Source organism: Schistocerca serialis, chromosome 3 (assembly GCF_023864345.2).
Source record: "Schistocerca serialis cubense isolate TAMUIC-IGC-003099 chromosome 3, iqSchSeri2.2, whole genome shotgun sequence".
Lineage (NCBI taxonomy): Eukaryota > Metazoa > Arthropoda > Insecta > Orthoptera > Acrididae > Schistocerca > Schistocerca serialis.
Genome location: NC_064640.1, coordinates 31,332,716 through 31,353,320, shown reverse-complemented (window position 1 = coordinate 31,353,320; position 20,605 = coordinate 31,332,716). Strand labels below are relative to the sequence as shown.

The following is a 20,605-nucleotide window of genomic DNA, read 5'->3' as shown; positions in this document are numbered from 1 at the left end:
CTGGTATCTGAGAATGTACAAGATAGTAAGGCCTGCTGTAGTTTCAAATGATAGTTGCACTTGGTCCTGAACAGATCATCAGTGTTACATTCGAGCTTCATTTGACGCTTTTGTTATTGTGTCTGATCATTCTTGGCACTGTTAGCCACTCCAAGTGGAAGAAATGGGCTGTTGTGCTCCGCTTTTACATTGTTTTTATAAGATGTACTGATGCTGCAGCGTTCATCTTTGGCACACTAGTGTAAAAGGTGACACCAAACCAGCTAAGCGTAAAATCTGTGAAATTCACATGTTTATTTACATTGACGTGTATGTTTCGCAGGCCAGGTACAGCCCCTACCTCACCTAGGACGTTATTTGTAAACAGAAGACACAAGGAACTGTGTACAGTCAAGCTGCCAGCAGTCGCCACAGTGTCTGGGAGTGTCAGTCTTGCCACTATGTGGTGTGCAAGTCACAGCACATAGTGCTGCAATCGTCGGCACTAATTTGCGTCCACATGGTCACGTACTTACGTGATGTCCTGCACATATCCTTCAGCAGGCATGTACTACAGTCGCACTCTGCTCACAGACAGCCAGTTATGTCTCAAGCTCTGAGCAACCAATAGCCAGCTCAAGTCTCCGTTACAGACACCACCTGTTGCTGCCACTTTGCTGACCGCCAAAGTGGGGTGCCACCCTTGTCCTGAGCCCGATCTGATGATGTGCTTCCACCAGCCACTCCGAGGGCATCGCTTCGCATTGTTTGTTGTGATTGTCCACATGCTTGTTGCCTTGTGGGACTGTGTCATTATCAGTAGACTGCCTACAAGCTCTCAGCCTCATAGGACCATATTATCACAGCACCTGCTGCTCATCAGGAGACTGCCTATGAGTTAGCAGCCTCACGTGACTATATCGTCATTAATCTTCCCTGCCCCTTAATACACTGCTGTTCTCCAGTTTCGTAGACATTGTTCTCAGAGATTGTATTTAGCATAGTTCCTGTAAATAAACAGTTGTTATTGCAAAGTCACTGTCTCACTTCAGCAAACCTGGCTCCTCTATAATAGGATGGAACATTTGGTAACAAGCATAAAGGTTTAGTGTTTTGATTCTTCATGTCGCTTTTACTGTTTTGCTGCATCTTAGTTCGTTTTCTGGAAAAGGGTTCATTTTCAAGTTTGTTCATGTGGTTTCTCAAGCGAGTGGATTTTTGCTTGTCTGATGGTTCATTTGTTAGGGCAATGTCTCGTGCTTCTCGTGTTGCTGTAGCCTGTAGGCAGTGGTGCCTATCACATTTTGCACTTCCTATGACATGGCACATTTTTCAGTACATGCACATATGTGAACCAAATTTTATAGTTGTTGTCTCTTCAGCATACTTCAGATGGCCCATTCATGTGTTGTACAAGTGTGACCTTTCTCAAATGAAACTTTTGGTCCGAGTTCTTTTCAGTACTTGAAGGTCCAAGTATCAGTTCGCTGGCAGCATATTTTTGCATTAAGTTTGTCTCTCTCTTTCCATTATCATGTCTGCACATTGTCTGAGCTGTGTTTGTGCCCCCCCCCCTTTCCCCCACCTGTGCGAAACTTCCATGTGTTTGATGGTCAGAAAGAGGACTGGGACCTGTACCACCAATAGCTGCAGTTTATAGTCTACGACACATGAGGTAGGTAATGCAATGCTCGTTTTGTTGCCACTGAGGATGTGGAAAATTTTTTTGTTTGTGTTGTCCAATTTTTCCAGGCTCTCGTCCAGGGACATGGATGGAGACTTTTTGGTGGACTGGTTAGGTGTACATTTTGTTGTGACGGTTGCCTTCTGCTAAGTAATGAGCATGCCATGGCCTTGGTTAATATTGATCAGTCATCACCACAGTGTTCGAGTGAACTTGTTCAAGAACAGTGTCTGGACTCAGCATCCAGAAGTTGTGTGTGCGGAAAGCTGGCCCATTTTCTATCAGGTAGTTTGCAGTGTTGTCATATGGTGTGGCCCTCGGATTTCGGTTCACAGGGTCCTACGGCGGGAGTCCTGTTACTCTTCGTCCAACCCTAGCCTGTGACACAGACACTGATTCATCTGTTGTCAGCATCAGTTCTGTCAGCACTGGCCTTGTGACGGCAGGCCCTCCTCTAACTGTCAGTCCTGTTGGCGCCAACATTAGCTGCTATGTCAGTGAGTTCTTTGGCACTGCCACGACCTTTCCTCTCGCCACTGCCGCGACTGCCGCCACCACCACCACCGCCGCCGCCGCCGCTGCTGCTGCTGCTACTGTCGGCCCAATTGTTCCCGATGGCATCACTGCGGCTGCCTGTGCCCGCTTCTGTTGGTGCTGGCAGCTCTCGCACCAGTCTCATTGTTCCCAATGACACTGCAGACCCTGTCATGTGTTATTCTTGACCCTGGTTTGCGTCTTCGTGGACGTTTCGTTGCAAGCACTACCAACGTGCGTTTGTTGTTTCGGGGATCAAAATTTTTTTTTTTTTTTTTTTTTGTTGGTATGTATCAGTGGTCAAGGGTCCTACAACCCTTACTCAGCAGTCTTGTTCATCGTAGCTTGCATTCTAATGCAAATATTCATGCGATGTACAAGGTTCTTTTTCTATATAATGTTTCAGTTCTATTCTGTGCTTGTGGAATGCAAGGTTACATTAAATTCGTTATCCACGTGTTGGCCATTTTTCAGTCACATGTTTACACGTTGGCTGACTGTACTGTTGTTTTGTTCCAGTTGTTTCGAGTCAGTCAGTGCTGGCAGCTATGGTGTGCCTCCTCCCTCATGTGTGGCACTTCTTTGCGATGGCTGCACCTTCTCCTTTTAAGGAGGCAGGGATGTCATGTAGAGGCAAGGTACAAGCTGCCAGCAGTCGCCAAAGCATCTGGGGGCATGCAATTAACAGCCAGCACACAGCACTGCAATCATGGGCACTGATTTACATCCGCATGGTCACATGCTCACATGATACTTGCACATGTATCCTTCAGCAGGCATGTATTTAAGCCAGTGCTCCACTGATGGAAAGCCACTCACGATCTGAGCTACCAACAGCCGTCTCCAGTCACCGCTGCAGATACCACCTGCTGCTGCCATCTTGCTGCCTGCCAAGGTGCCATGTCACCCCCATCCTCAGCCCCATCCGAGACTGCGCTTCCACCAGCTGCTCTGAGAGCACCTCTTTGCAGTGTTTGTTGTGACTGCCTGTGATGAAGCAAGCTGGGATATTTTTACTTCTCCTCTTGTTTTGCCATCTGCCTCCTTAAAATTCATTTTTTCATTTCTGACTGATTACCATTAACATACATGAGTATAATCTGCATTTTCATAAAAGAGAAATGTTGCCCCTCAGTTTTAAAGAATATAACACCAGATCTAGTTTTGTGCTTAGTTTTGTGCATGTCATCAATTTCCTAATTTAATTCGACTATTCCTAGTTAATATCTGTTGTTATAGGGTGAAATCGGTAAGTGTTTCGTAACTTAAACTATTTCTTTTCCTGATGCCTTTGTCCTGCAGTTTTGCAGGGTCGGTATGGTTAGGAACGGATTTGGCAAAGTTAATTTTAAGGGGTGGCCGGATGCCCTTTCTGCCGCCACCCCGTACCCCCTGGGACAGGATTAGTGTATGTACCCCAGCTGTCTGCATCTACGGTAATCCATGGAAGAGTGTCCAGGAAGAAGTGCATTAGCGCTCTCGGCTAACATGGCAGGTTCATAATTTAAATTCTATTGTTGACTTATAAACAATTATAAATTCTGTACTAATTGTAAACATTTGGAGGCACTACCAAGAAATTCTGAGCTGAAAACAGGATTAAACTTGAGAACCAAATCCATCAGATTAAAAATTATTTTGAAATGGAGGTAGAAACCAAGTGTGCAGTAGTGGTAGAGGAAAAACAGGTAAAAGTAAATAAAAATGTAGGTTCAAAATTGGTTGAAATAGAGAAAAAGATGGAAGAGGTACAAAATCTAAAGCATAGAGTACGTACTGTCCCAAACAGTCCTTCATTTGTTAATTGTACGAAATTTAATACTTTTGAACCATATGGGGAAGTGCATCCAACGGATTTCATTGGGGAATTTAATGATTTGCCTGAAACGCGGAATGACAAAAAGAAAATGTCATTTGTGAGAGGTTTTTTGAAAGGGGATGCTTATGGATGGGCAGCTCAGGTAGCTGATAAGTTATATTTCATGGCATAGCTTTGAGAAAGCAGTTTTAGATGAATATTGGTCCAAAGAGAAGCAGCAGAGAATTTTGAGTGAATTTTGGGGAGGAGAGAGATTTGACTCAAAGAAAGGTACTGTGAAAGGTTTCTGTCAGCTTTGGATAAATAAACTGAAATATTTGGACAAAGACCTAGGTAGTGAATCAATAATTAGGGTTTTGAAACTAAGTTGCCTCAGAAAGTTAGAAAATTGCTTGTACCTGCCCCTAGGGGTAATATTAATGATTTCTCAAATTATGTTGATAAAGTGGACAGACTGAAGCCACCAGTGAAGATTGTAGGAGGAATTTTGATGACAATAATCAATCAGGGAGAGAATTTCAGGTAAATAGGATGAACAGGGCTGTAATTAGACCTGTAGAAATTCAAGGAATGGTTGGGTGGAGGATGGCCAGAATGAACAAGGAAATGGAAGGAGAAATTCAAATAAAAGAAATTGAGATGATTTTAATTCTGCATCAAACCATTTAAACTAGACAGTGCTCCAGTTTTGGCTTGCACTCTACCAGGTGGCTATAAAGAGCCACTTGTATATAAATGTGCTGTAATCGCAGGTAAGGGTAATGTAAATGATAGTAGTAAGGCAAGTGTAATTTCAATTCTAGTAGAAGTTGAATGATGGTGTGGGTAGCAATGTCTATCCCATAAAAGGAGAGGAGGTACTTGCTTTAATGCAGACAAGAATCTCAAGCAGTTTGATGGAATACAGTGAAATAATTTTTGTAAATGATAATTTTGTCTGATTAGTAGAGTTAAGTTTGCCTTAGCATAAGGATCTGTTACTGTGGAGTGTTTTTCAATAGAATCAGTTCTGCATTGGATAGCAGAGCAGGTGTTTATTTATTAGTTAGTGAAGGATAATGAAATAATAAAATAATGAGTAATGTTGGGGTCTTAATGGTAAGGCAGCCTGTATCTGCAGTACAGATATTTTTTGAGAATGCACTCCACTAGCTAACGAGGTTGGAAAGGTAAGTAAAATAATGGAGCTGACAGACAAGACTGAGTAATGAAAAAAAGAACTGTAGACAACAAAGGTGGTGTAACTGTACTGAGGATCTATATTTTGAACTAGGCAACACTGGGTACTGTGTATATTGGGCAGTTCATGACACTGCAGCTGGGAATGAGAGCTTAACAGAAAGGGCAGTATTTTAGTGAGGTACAAGTCATATAATGCTGCATCATTGGATCTATAAGTTATCTGAAAACTTCTATTGGTGTTCTGAGGAATTATGAGCTTAAAGTGGTAATACTGAAACAAAGAACAGTAATTTTGCTGATCAATTTGCTGATCAACTGATAACTGTGGAGCTAGTGTGGTGTGAATATTCCGACAAGTCAACTATTTGGTAACATTTTGAGATTTTGTGAGGATTTAATTTTCAGTTTGAATGAGAGTAGTGCTCAGGCTTAAGTAGAGAAGTGGGGCAATGATTTGGTACAACTTCCATCCCCTTGTTTTTGATCTGAATACGAATTAAGTTATGTGATGTGACTATTCATTTTTCATAATGTAATGATTAGTAAATCTATGCTATTGCACATCATGAGTTTTTGCTACTTTGCAAATGGGAAAGAAACCAAAATCTTTCAGGTTTAACCAGTTTCAGACAGTTATGACTTAGAGTAATGTTTTGTAGTGTAAAGTGCATTTGATTTTAAATTTTTACTAGTCTACACCTTTCATACTATAGTCAATTTCAGGGCTAATTATTGTAACGTTATGAGAACTATGTAATGTATTTATTTATGATGTAATGACTATCATTTGCCATTAGTGTTAAACATTTTTTTAGACTTACTTAGAAGCAAAAGTAAGTGTACTAAAGTCTGATTACTTCAAGTACTTGGGGCAGAGGAGAGCCACTTCCAAGGGAACTGATAGCAATGCATTTCCTTACTAACTGCCACTTGCACATGTTGAAGGCCTGGACAACTCGGTGAGAAAATGTGTAAAAGCTCATTGAAAAAGAGTGAAAGTACTTGTGAAAAATAATAAACACTGAGCAAGTGTCCAGAAAGTGAACTGCAATGCGCACTGTAATTTAACTTTTTGCAACCCATGGGGATTTATTCTTTTAAGCAAGACAGATTCATGTAAGTAGGAACCTGCTCTGCTATCCAATGCAGAACTGATTCTGTAGTTTTGATAAGATTTCATGTGTAATATTCTTTTTTGTGTAGAAAGTTAAACCAACTTTCTGGCATCACGTGTAGTCATTGAATAGCCCAGTTAGCTATTTGCAATAACTATCTGGTCAATCCAATGGGGGGGGGGGGGGGTCATGTGACAAAGCAAGCTGGGATGTTTTTACTTCTCCTCTTGTTTTGTCATCTGCCTCCTTAAAATTCATTTTTTTTCTCATTTCTGACTGATTACTGTTAACATAAGAGAGTATAATCTGCATATTCATAAAAATAAAGGTTGCCCCTCAGTTTTAAAGAATATAGCACCACATATAGTTTTCTGCTTAGTTTTGTGCGTGTCATCAATTTCCTAATTTAATTTGACTGTTCCTAGTTAATATATTTGGTTATAGGGTGAATTCAGTAACTGTTTCGTAACTTAAATTCTATTGTTGACTTATAAACAAATATAAATTCTGTATTAATTGTAAAAAATTGGAGGAACAACTAATAATATTATTAAAGGACCTATTTGGCTCTATTTGAAAACATGTTAGCAAAGCTAGCCCTTAATTAATTCCAAAGTAATTTCCAGTTTCATCAAAAGTGTTGTTTGCATAACTATATTTGTTAATTTCATGATTTAAACAAGTAATACAGCTAAAGCGTTGCTGTAGAAGAAACTGTTAAAAAGTCTCAATTTTTCGATGTATTCGGCTAATTTCATAAGGTAAGTTTTAATTGTGATTTCTGTAAATTAGACATTAAACAATGTGTAGTTTCAGTGTCTATTATTGCGATAATATATAAGGGCCTGATTTTTGGTCACGAGACAGTCAGTCCAGGGCCGATTTTCAGACAAGGAACCTGTCTGAATGCATCAACTTAACCGTGAAAAGAGTGTTACCCCAACAGGCCGTGTGTCAAGACAATGACAGTGTCTGTTTCAATTTATTTGAAACACTGAACTGTGTGGTTGCGCTTTTACTGCACGTAGATGTTCAACAGTAAACTATTGTAGCAATATGTCGATGTTTGCCTGCAAACTATTAATGAGGCTTATCAAAATAGTACACTGGTCATATAACTGTATAATATTGGGAGGGGGGGGGGGGTGAACAGTGGAACAGTGAAAGTAAAGAACTGTGAAACACAAATGTGCACCCGTCAGCTACATCATTTGAAGTAGTCAGTGTTGAACTTCCACACCCCATTCTTCAGCCAATGTAGCAACGCAGTACGTCAACGTCGAGGACAATCAACGAGGAAATAAAGCAGCAAATGTCACATGCCCACGTGTTCGTAGACTTGTGTGACCATGTTGTTACCAGTAGACTGTGTAGAGCTCTCAGCCTCAAAGGCCCATGTCGTGACAGTACTTACAGGTCATCAGGAGACTGCCTACGAGTTACTGTCCTTGTGGGACTGTGCCATCGTTACTCTTCCCTGCTCCTCAATACACTGCTGTTCTCAAGTTTCATAGCCATTGTTCTCATAGGTTGAATTTAGATTAGTTCTTGTAATAAACAGCTGTTATTGCAAAGTGTATGTTTAACTTCAGCAAGTCTCGCTCAAATACAAAAAGGTAAAGGCCTATTAACCATTGGCAGTTCAAATGTACAGTGGATAACGATACCACTTAGAGAAATGGCAGCAAGAAATGAGAATGAACACTATGTGCACTCGGTATGTACATCTTGGAGCCTCATTCACCAAATGTAAAAGGCTATGTCACTAGCCATTCAGTGAGTGGGGTGTAACCAACTACAGATTTTGATGCACATTGGGACAAACGATGCGTGCTGTCTGGACTCTGAAGTTGCACTTGGATCATTCCAGCAACTGGCAGAGAAAGGTGTGAATACCAGCCTTGCTCACAGAGTTTCAATGATGCTTACAATCTGTAGCATTGTAACCAGAACAGATTGGGCTCTCTACAGTTCTCAGTTGAGAGGGAGGTTTGAACCACAGACCATGGAGATTCTGTGAAAAGCCAAGCCGTGACCTCCTGTATTTGCATCATAAGCTTGAGAAATGTAGCATCCCTTTTTAAGGGTTAGGTGTGTACTAAACATCACTTCAGAGGCTGCTACCAAGGTAGTTGACTGTGTATGGGAAGCACACATGTATTGTTTCAGATTAGGCAACTCTACATCCAGTAAATGTAATGCTAGCTATACAAGATCCAAAAGTATCAGTGTAAAGTCCAAATAAATGCTGCCCACAGGAAGAACATTAAAATCCTAGTGGTTAACTGGCAAAACTTCACAACAAAGTGCCACAGTTTGAAGAACTAAAAATCAGTGAAGCTAGGTGCAGAAAGATGTTAACAGCTGAAATTGAAAACAGGGAGACTTTTGAGAGAAATTTATGCATATATCAAAAGTATAAGTTAATCGGTTGGACTCAGTATAGGGGGTGGGGAGGAGGGAGGCATAAAATTGTAATTCAAGCCTTCTTTGACCACCAGACTCACCTCCTGATGTAACTGACAACTTCAACTTCACAGAAAACCTCAGTTTGCTTGTAATTTAAGTCCCCCAGCCCCTCTTAATTATAATCTATTGCATATCCCCCAAACAAAAAACTGTGCCCAGTAGTTGGAAGAAAGTGCAAGTCATGTCCATTTAGAAGTAGTGTAGTAGTGAGCCACAAGATTACTGTCCAACATCTTTGACATCAGTTTCTTGTAACATCTTACAGCATATTCTGAGCATAAATTTAATGAGAGATCTTTAATAGACTGACTTGCTCCATGACAAGCAAAATGAATTCCAAAAATATTCATCATGCGAACCCAACTTGCACTTTTGTCACATGCCACACTGAAAGCTTTGAATCAAGGCAGCCAGTAGATGTAATATTTCTTGGTTACTGAAAACATTTGATTCAGTAACACATCTATACTTATTACCTAAAGCACAATGCTATGGAGTATCAAGCCAAATTTTCAACTGGACTGAGTATTTTTTGGCAGGGAAGATGCAGCAGCTTACCTTACATAGAGTCATTGACAGATGTAGAATTAATGTTGTGTGTGCACCAGGAAAGTGTGTTGGGATTGTTGCTGATCATGTTGTATATTAATGACCTTGCGGACAATATTAGTTGCCTGTAACGAGGTACTGTCTGCAAGAAGCTACATAAATGTTCAGTCAGATTTCGAGAGAATTTCAAAGTGGTGCAAAGATTGGCAACTTGCTTCAAATGTTCAGAAATGTAAAATTGTGCGCATCACAAAATTAAAAAAACATAGTTATCCTATGACTATAATATCACTGAGCCACAATTGGAATGCACATCTACATACAAATTCCGCAAGCCACCATACGGTGCCTCAGTAGTGTTCCTCGAAATGAATGTCTTCTTCCTTCCAGGCGTTCCCATTTCAGCTCTCGAAGCATATCTGTATCACTTGCATGATCGAACCTACCGGTAACATATGTAGCAGTTCACCTCTGAATTGCTTTGACGTCTTCTTTCAATCTGACCTGCTGTGGATCCCAAACTGAAGAACAGGTCACACTAGCATGCTAGATTTGGTCTCCTTTACAGATAAACCACACTTTCCCAAAATTCTCCAAATAAACCGAAGTCAACCATTTGCCTTTCCTACCAAAACCTTCATATGCTCACTCCATTTCATAATGCTTCACAATGTTACGCCCAGATATTTAAACTATGTGACTGATCAAGCAGGACATTACTAATGGTGTATCTGAACATTAGGGGTTTATTTTTCCTACTCTTCCACATTAACATACAATCAACTTACAGTCACCTATCTTCGACACCTTCCTGTGAGCATCATCAGCGAACAACCGCAGATTGCTGCCCACCGTGAACAACTGTGGACTGCTGCCCACCCTGTCTGCCAGACCATTTACGTATACAGAAAGTAGAACGGTTCTATCACACTTCCCTGGGGCACTCCTGATACCCCTGTCTCCAATGAACATTTGCCATTAAGAACAACATACTGGGTTCTATTACGTAAGAAATCTTTGAGCCAATCACATATCTGGGAGCCTGTTCTGCATGCACAAACATTCATTAACAGTCTGCAGTTGGGTACCGTGTCAAATGCTTTTTGGAAATCTAAAAATATAGAAACAGCATGTCGCCCTTCATCCACAGTTCACAGTATATCATGTGAGAAAAGAGCAAGCTGGGTTTTGCGTGAGTGACGCTTTCTAAAGCCTTGCTGACTCGATCAACTCATACAAATACACTTTACAGGGATACGAAATGCAATGAGATTCATACCAAATAGGAATAATAGGGGATATTGAATGTGTGGTGTGCGTACTGTAAGACCTTCGGTACACACACCATCAGATTATTTGACTTGTCGCTCTAATGAAGTAGGCGAGTGTCAGCAATATGTCTCATGGTCTTATCGTGGCGTGTTTATCTTCTGCCGTTAGGTCAGACAATAGAAATGCCACTTGCACGCTTAGAGTAGCAGATTGATGGTGACCAACTTTAAACAGAACTTGATTAATTTTCACACACATTTATTAAAATAATAAAAATCATAGACATTACGTAACTTGATTCTGGATGCTGTTTACAATTGACAATCTGAAGTTCCTTTGGTCTTGGTATGTTAACCTTATTCTCACATATCTCTGATACCTGACAAAGTGTCTATTCATTTATCTTCATGGCTATGTACAGGAATATGATAATCTTATTAAGCGCAGACTGAAACTTGACTATAGACTAATGCAGACTGACTAATTGGAGGTCTGTACACTCGTTATAATATCTCGCGCATTCAGGTATCACTGCACGAATGTGATCCGCGAGGAGAAAAGTTTCTACGTCAGCAGCAATCTCATTGGCTGTGTTACATATTAATATATGGATCGGCGGAAGCAGAATTTGGTCCATCTCTATGAAAGCGCCATCTCGTAGTGCGGAGATGGACGAGTGCTGCGCCTGCACTGTTGTGCTTAGCGGGCGCGCTCTAGTGGGAAAGTTGTGTACGCGCTGACTACACGGAACTATGTACACAACAGAATGTATACGGGGAAGGGCAGCACAAATGGTCACAGGTTTGTTTGATCTGTGGTGGTGTTTCACAGACATGCTGAAGAAACTGAACTGGCAGACTCTTGAAGATGATGTAAACTTTCCCCCAAAAGTCTACTTACAAAACTTCAAGAACCAGCTTCAGGCATATGCTACAGCCCCTTGTGTATAACTCTCACAGGGATTGTGAGGGCAATATTAGATTAATTACATAAAGCATGGAGGCATTTAAACAGCCATTCTTCCTATACTCCATATGTGAATGGAATAGTAAAAAAGTCTAATAACTGGTACAGTCACACTCAGACGTATCCTCTGCCGTGCACTACACAGTGGTTTGCAGAGTATAGCTACAGTTGTAGATTCAACTCACCCTTCACTTGGAGAAACAAACTCTTTTAACAGAAAGAAAGACATTTCAGTCATATTGGAGGTGACAAAGATAGTTCGATTTTATTCATAATGTAGTTCTGTCAATGGTTTGTGTGAATTGTCATGATCTGAAGATGGCCGGTAATGGCTGAAATCAGTAATTTAGTACTGACATTGTGTGTGATTGTGCTGCTATCATCTGTTAGAAATATGATACTTCCACACATAATACTAGTTTCATGCCTGTGTCAAAATATTAAATGGCAATGGCTGATCTTGCTAGTTTTAAGGATACAGACAGACACAGACAAGGGATCACCCTACTGAAGATATAGGTTGCAAATGGGGAAATCCACTGAGATAAGCAAATTCCACAGAGGTCAGTTATTACTACACAAAGCCTGTACATGGGTATCTCAAAAACAGTGAAGCTCATTGAATGTTCACATGCTACTGTCATGTGCATCTATGGAAAGAGGTAGGAGGACAGTGAAACTACCACTACGCATTAAATGGTTGGATGTCTATGACTCTTCACAGAATGGGGGGTTCGGACGCTTGTCTGTTCTGTATAGTAAGATAGATGGTGACCTGTGGCATCTCTGTCTAAAGAGCACAATGCTGGTCCATGCACAAGTGTTTTGGAGCACACCATTCATAGTACATTACTGAATATGGAGCTCCACTGCAGATCCCTCCTGCGTGCTCACATGCTGACCCAAATTCATCAATTATGACTGCACTGGGCATAGGACCATCGGGATTTGACCACTGATCAATGGAAACATGTCAGCTCTTCAGGTTAATTACATTTCTGCTACACTAGGTCGATGGTCGTCTCCACAAATGCCGACATCAAGGTGAATGGCAGCTCAAATCGCACAGCGTGCCATTGACGCCGGCTGGTGGGAGCAGTATTATGCTACAGGACACAATCTCCTGCAACTGCATGGGACTTGTGGTAGTAATGAAAGACACGCTGACAGCTGAGAACCACCTGCACCCCTTCATGCTTGATGTCTTCCCCGACAGTGCTGTAACCTTTCAGCACTACAACTGTCTGTATCTCGAAGCCAAAACTGTGCTACAGTGGTTTGAGGAGCATTATAGTGAACTCATGTTGATATCTCAGCAACCAAATCCGCCTGACATTAGTCCCATGGAACCCATCTGGGTCACTATCAGGCGCCATCACCACATAAGCAAATCAGCGGCCCGTTATTTACATTAATTACATCACCTGTGCCGTTATTCACATGAATTACATCACCTGTGCATAGACATTTAAAGCCACATACCTCCACAAACCTACCACCAAACTATCAGATCCTTGATATGCAATCAGGGATATGTTTCATTTAAAAGACAGTCAAAGAAGCTATTACGCAGGTGGTCAGAACATTTTGGCTCATCAGTGTGTGTCACAACAGAACAGAGTTCAGTCATCAGAAAATGGGCATGGAATTGGTCATTCAAAAGTAAATAACAGTATTAAATACAACAGAGTGATGCCAAAAAGGTTTTTCATATGCACAAAAAATAAATGTAGCAATCTATGCTTCAGCTTTATAAACAGTTTGATGCCAGAGCTGGATATACTTTTGTCAAATAGAGCTGTTATCAGCAAAAATTTCACACAGAACATGGCTGACTCACTATAATTATGTGAACATTCACGACAAAATTTTGTGCCAGACTGGGACTCAAACCCAGGTTCTTCCATTTACACAGCATTGCTCTACAAATTTTATATCCGTGCACTTCTCATAGACTTCATCTTTTCACTTGTCTACATCTAACAAGCCTCACAGAGACTCTCCTTAATACAGCCTGATGATATGAGGCATACACCAATAGTGCACTGTGCACAAAAGGCAGGTGGTGGTGGTGGTTAGTGTTTAACGTCCCGTCGACAATGAGGTCATTAGAGACGGAGCGCAAGCTCGGGTTAGGGAAGGATTGGGAAGGAAATCGGCTGTGCCCTTTCAAAGGAACCATCCCGGCATTTGCCTGAAACGATTTAGGGAAATCACGGAAAACCTAAATCAGGATGGCCGGAGACGGGATTGAACCACAAAAGGCAGGAACCTGGGATTCAGGTTCAGCCTTTTTGTAAATGTTCATCACACTGTACAATCCACTTGAGTGGAAAATATCAACATAGAACACTAGCAAGAGGTTAAATCGAGCTCTCTACTGTATCCAGTCTCCCAGATGTTCCAGTCCTGCAACCTACAAGGATATCCTCTTTAGGAATTTTATGGTATAGTGGGAAATAAGTGACAAGTTGAAACTTTGACTTGGTTAATGAGGAACACATGAATAACGCAACTGGCAGCACATAGCCCACAAAAAGGAGAGATCTGGGTTTGAGTCCCAGTCCCACATAACTTTTTAACTTGTCATATATGTTCATTGCAGTATGTTGTTGTTGTGGTCTTCAGTCCTGAGACTGGTTTGATGCAGCTCTCCATGCTACTCTATCCTGTGCAAGCTTTTTCATCTCCCAGTACCTACTGCAACCTACATCCTTCTGAATCTGCTTAGTGTATTCATCTCTTGGTCTCCCTCTACGATTTTTACCCTCCACGCTGCCCTCCAATACTAAATTGGTGATCCCTTGATGCCTCAGAACATGTCCTACCAACCGATCCCTTCTTCTGGTCAAGTTGTGCCACAAACTTCTCTTCTCCCCAATCCTATTCAATACTTCCTCATTAGTTATGTGATCTACCCATCTAATCTTCAGCATTCTTCTGTAGCACCACATTTCGAAAGCTTCTATTCTCTTCTTGTCCAAACTATTTATCGTCCATGTTTCACTTCCATACATGGCTACACTCCATACGAATACTTTCAGAAATGACTTCCTGACACTTAAATCAATACTGGATGTTAACAAATTTCTCTTCTTCAGAAACGCTTTCCTTGCCATTGCCAGCCTACATTTTATATCCTCTCTACTTCGACCATCATCAGTTATTTTGCTCCCCAAATAGCAAAACTCCTTTACTACTTTAAGTGCCTCATTTCCTAATCTAATTCCCTCAGCATCACCCGACTTAATTAGACTACATTCCATTATCCTTGTTTTGCTTTTGTTGATGTTCATCTTATATCCTCCTTTCAAGACACTGTCCATTCCATTCAACTGCTCTTCCAAGTCCTTTGCTGTCTCTGACAGAATTACAATGTCATCGGCGAACCTCAAAGTTTTTATTTCTTCTCCATGAATTTTAATACCTACTCCAAATTTTTCTTTTGTTTCCTTTACTGCTTGCTCAATATACAGATTGAACAACATCGGGGAGAGACTACAACCCTGTCTTACTCCCTTCCCAACCACTGCTTCCCTTTCATGTCCCTCGACTCTTATAACTGCCATCTGGTTTCTGTACAAATTGTAAATAGCCTTTCGCTCCCTGTATTTTACCCCTGCCACCTTTAGAATTTTAAAGAGAGTATTCCAGTCAACATTGTCAAAAGCTTTCTCTAAGTCTACAAATGCTAGAAACGTAGGTTTGCCTTTCCTTAATCTTTCTTCTAAGATAAGTCGTAAGGTCAGTATTGCCTCACGTGTTCCAGTGTTTCTACGGAATCCAAACTGATCTTCCCCGAGGTTGGCTTCTACTAGTTTTTCCATTCGTCTGTAAAGAATTCGTGTTAGTATTTTGCAGCTGTGACTTATTAAGCTGATAGTTCGGTAGTTTTCACATCTGTCAACACCTGCTTTCTTTGGGATTGGAATTATTATATTCTTCTTGAAGTCTGAGGGTATTTCGCCTGTTTCATACATCTTGCTCACCAGATGGTAGAGTTTTGTCAGGACTGGCTCTCCCACGGCCGTCAGTAGTTCCAACGGAATATTGTCTACTCCGGGGGCCTTGTTTCGACTCAGGTCTTTCAGTGCTCTGTCAAACTCTTCCCGCAGTATCATATCTCCCATTTCATCTTCATCTACATCCTCTTCCATTTCCATAATATTGTCCTCAAGTACATTGCCCTTGTATAGACCCTCTATATACTCCTTCCACCTTTCTGCTTTTCCTTCTTTGCTTAGAACTGGGTTTCCATCTGAGCTCTTGATATTCATACAAGTCGTTCTCTTATCTCCAAAGGTATCTTTAATTTTCCTGTAGGCGGTATCTATCTTACCCCTAGTGAGATAGGCCTCTACATCCTTACATTTGTCCTCTAGCCATCCCTGCTTAGCCATTTTGCACTTCCTGTCGATCTCATTTTTGAGACGTTTGTATTCCTTTTTGCCTGTTTCACTTACTGCATTTTTATATTTTCTCCTTTCATCAATTAAATTCAATATTTCTTCTGTTACCCAAGGATTTCTACTAGCCCTCGTCTTTTTACCTACTTGATCCTCTGCTGCCTTCACTACTTCATCCCTCAAAGTTACCCATTCTTCTTCTACTGTATTTATTTCCCCCATTCCTGTCAATTGCTCCCTTATACTCTCCCTGAATCTCTGTACAACCTCTGGTTCTTTTAGTTTATCCAGGTCCCATCTCCTTAAATTCCCACCTTTTTGCAGTTTCTTCAGTTTTAATCTACAGGTCATAACCAATAGATTGTGGTCAGAATCCACATCTGCCCCTGGAAATGTCTTACAATTTAAAACCTGGTTCCTAAATCTCTGTCTTACCATTATATAATCTATCTGATACCTTTTAGTATCTCCAGGGTTCTTCCATGTATACAACCTTCTTTCATGATTCTTAAACCAAGTGTTAGTTATGATTATGTTGTGCTCTGTGCAAAATTCTACCAGGCGGCTTCCTCTTTCATTTCTGTCCCCCAATCCATATTCACCTACTATGTTTCCTTCTCTCCCTTTTCCTACACTCGAATTCCAGTCACCCATGACTATTAAATTTTCGTCTCCCTTCACAATCTGAATAATTTCTTTTATTTCATCATACATTTCTTCAATTTCTTCGTCATCTGCAGAGCTAGTTGGCATATAAACTTGTACTACTGTAGTAGGTGTGGGCTTCGTATCTATCTTGGCCACAATAATGCGTTCACTATGCTGTTTGTAGTAGCTTACCCGCATTCCTATTTTCCTATTCATTATTAAACCTACTCCTGCATTACCCCTATTTTATTTTGTGTTTATAACCCTGTATTCACCTGACCAGAAGTCTTGTTCCTCCTGCCACCGAACTTCACTAATTCCCATTGCAGTATATGCCCTGATAAAAAGTGGAGAAATGTCATCTCTAGAACTAAGTGATAGAATCTGCATGTAGATATAAAATATTGTTTCATTAGACTGTGGCTCTATCTGTCAGCAAAAGAATTTTGATATAAATGTCGAAGCAGTCTTCCAATTTTCCTATATCTAGCCACACAACATGTTGCAGGGACAGTAAGGGAGCAGTTTGATAAGGCTAAACTTATAGATATGGAGGTAGTGTACACATAGCAATTTATTCACAGTTTAGAGTTACTGTAAGCTAACAGGTTACATAAGCAGCACGAATTTTCACAGGTGTTTTTTGCCCCTTCCAGTTCATGAGTGGGGAAAACATTGCTAGTTCCAAACAAAAATTAAATGCAAATATCTTCAATAACAAGACACTGATTATGTTCGCCCCTAATATTACAACTTCTTCTGAATATGTAAAAAATCTTACTGCTGTTGAAGGTGTAGACATCAGAATTAGATGGACAGGTTTTTCCCTGGTTTGTGTAGCAGTGGAATTTGATGGATACGTCATCACAGGTTCACTTATTCTGTTATCCAACAAACATTTTTGTTGTTTGCCCTATAACAAATTTTATATATTGTAATAGTACCAAACATTCTTGCTAATCAGTTTAATAAAATATATCTGAAACTTGGCATAAAATCATAAAAGGGAATAGTAAATGCATAGGAAAGGAATGAGTGAGTGAATATCTGTGTGTGTGTGTGTGTGTGTGTGTGTGTGTGTGTGTGTGTGTGTGTGTGTGTGTGCGCGCGCGCGCGAGCAAAGACCCCTCTCTCCCTCCTCCCCCCCCCCCCCCTCCCGCGCACACACACACACACACACACTAATAATAACACAGCAAATGAATATTGGGAATGCAAAGTACAGGTAACTGTTCTGTACAAACAACGCTCAAATGAATACACAAAAATCTTTGGCTACAATACTAAATCTTACCACTGTCAAGGATGTAGGCATAATTACTACATGTAAAGGTCCTTTACCAGGCTGCTTATTAGTAGATTGAGTGATGTGTGCTTCTTTAATTTGCTTTTCGCCGTTATCGTCCATAACTGTATGAAGACAGTCCTGTAACATACATCACAGTTATAATGTCAATAGCATGTTATGATTAGGGAAATATGATACACTAATTAAATTTTCTGCCTTTCTCACTGTCAAATGAATCCTTAGGACTTTTTAGGTACTATGTGTTCTTTAGATTATTTAATGTTTCATTGGTCCCAATTGCCTGCTCTGTTAAGGGTTCAAGCCCTAATGCAGCCATTAAATTCCATTAACAGACTAATATCGGCACATAATGTAATTCATGTTGATAAACAAGTCAAATATCTCTTTTCTGCTGTACAAACCACAAATAAACACAAAAATCTAGGAATTCACGCAAATGTCAATAAAATAATAAGTTTGTTTGCATGGCCACCCCGCACAGCAAACACAGAAATACTTGTTTTGTAAATAAAACCATATTTTCTTTCTGAGACTTAATTTATTTTTCCCAGGTGCATTTCACCTTTTTTTTCGCTCTATAGCATCTTCAGTGGGATCTATAAAGATAGAGTTTTGTTATTTTTAGATTACCAAACAGTTCATGTCATGTTTTTTTTATGTAAATGAGTAATTACTTGCAGTTTGCTGTGATCTGCGTTCCCCCTCATCTGGTATGGGGATTGCACCACCAATTTATTTCCAAAACATAAGCACAATTTTGAATTCTGAACTTTTTCACACTGTTCACCATGTTCTTTTTGTGGTGTTCTCTTATTCTTTTGCCACTAACTACAGCTATTTGTTCAAACACAGTACTTTTAACAACATAAACATTGTAACTAAAACCAAAAGGTCTGTTTACCTACATGTTGCCACTCTAACGGAACATATGTTGAAAACCAACTTCTATTTGTGATGAAACTCCCTGGCAGATTGAAACTGTGTGCCGGACTGAAACTTGAACTCGGGACCTTTGCCTTTTGTCTACTGTTTGAACTGTCCAAGCACGACTCGTGCCCCATCCTCACAGCTTTACTTTTGCAAGTACCTTGTCTCCTACCTTCCAAACTTCACAGAAGCCCTCCTGCAAACATTGCGGAACTAGCACTCCCGGAAGAAAGGACATTGCGGAGACCTGGCTTAGCCACAGGCCGGAGGTTTGTTTCCAGAATGAGATTTCCACTCTGCAGCAGATTGTGCACTGATATGAAACTTCCTGGCAGATTAAAACTGTGTGCCGGACCAAGACTTGAATGTGAACAATGCATTGTTTGGCATGTCTACTTGATCACTCAACAGGGTTTTCCTCTCTGTTTTGGTTTTCTGTAAGTGGTAATTTTCTTGTAGTGTTAGGAGGTATTTTTTTCTAGTTGATTTTAATTATTTTCATGTTTCCTTCTCTAGTGGAGCGTGTTTGGTTATGTTCTCTTAGGTGTTCTGCAAATGTGGAGTGGTTTGTCCCATACTTCCAGACTCTCATGTGTTCTTTGTATCTGACACCAAATGTTCTACCTGTTTGTCCTCTGTATCTGCCTTCACAAGTGTTACACTGTAGTTGATATTACCTGCTTTCTGGTATGTGTCTCTTTTTTGTCAGTTTTGAATTGTATTTTTGTATAGAATTGTCTGTTGTGTATGCTATGTTTATTCAAGCTGTTCCATTACCCCTCCACCGTACATCTGAGTGGGGGACCCCTGGATATTGATTTAACAGGAGAGCAAGCCATATTTTTTAAATATAAAATGGAGAGTGCATTATGCACGGAAAATAACCAATGGTGGTATTCCATTCCTTCCACATTTCTGGGGGCTGCCCCTAACACAGGATACAGATGCCTTCTGCAGTTGCTCTATCTGAGTCAGATGCTGCATTATGAAACTATGTTAACACAAAATATCATTGCACTTCATGGGGTAAATTGATAATGACATGCAAAGTGCATACCAGAGTCCCATTCAAAAACAAAGAGTATCTACTTCCACAATGAAATTACAAATAATTTCAAGAATGTCTTTCCAAAAATGTTACATATACTTTCTGTACACCTCAAAGAGTGATGCCACAGTGTTTCGTGTGACAGCTCATCTCCATAAAAATGGTGTTACTATTTAAAAATTAATTTATAAATGGCTAGATCTATGTATGATACATATCTCTAATACAAAATTGAGCAAAGAAATTTAGTGTCCATTTCCAGTATGGAGTTTCTGACATCACTGACTGGCTATTATCACTTAAGGTGGTGTAGTTTTTGTGACAATAATCTTTGCTGTGAACTGAAAAACAGGGTGATAATTGCAACTTAAATGAAAAGCTAAGTATATTAATCCCGCACACAATATAAATAACTGCCAATATAATTAAGAAAGAAATATGATTTGATATTGTGTGTAGCTCTCATTCTTCTACAACAAGGACGAGTTTATTCAATTGGGACTTTCGGTCACTCACAACTACCTGCATCCACTGTGAAGTTACCTTGGATTTTCACAACCAAATATGTATGTACATGGTCCAGTCACATTAATGTGACTACCATCTACGTTTGACATCAGTTTGTAATAATCACCCACAGATGGCAGCACTAGCAGTGAAGGGGAAATAAAGCACATTGGAGGGGCACGGAAAACAGT

At 40.3% G+C, this 20,605-nt stretch overlaps 1 protein-coding gene across 9 annotated transcripts in view; it reads right to left on the bottom strand.

Annotated features, from left to right (window-relative positions):
* The window catches only part of LOC126469689 (molybdopterin synthase catalytic subunit-like), a 106,051-nt gene that overhangs the window by 74,598 nt on the left and 10,848 nt on the right, over positions 1-20,605 (bottom strand). For 3 of the 9 annotated variants that reach the window (XM_050096849.1, XM_050096851.1, XM_050096850.1), the window contains exons 2-3: positions 17,918-18,049; positions 17,405-17,536 (exon numbers count right to left, since the gene is read on the bottom strand). In XM_050096849.1, coding sequence (XP_049952806.1) covers positions 17,405-17,536; positions 17,918-18,031 — 246 coding nt within the window. In that variant the 5' untranslated portion in view covers positions 18,032-18,049. Of the gene's footprint in view, positions 1-17,404; positions 17,537-17,917; positions 18,050-18,837; positions 19,009-20,605 lie in introns of those variants that run through there. The other 6 variants (XM_050096847.1, XM_050096853.1, XM_050096852.1 and 3 more) reach the window with 5 other exon arrangements.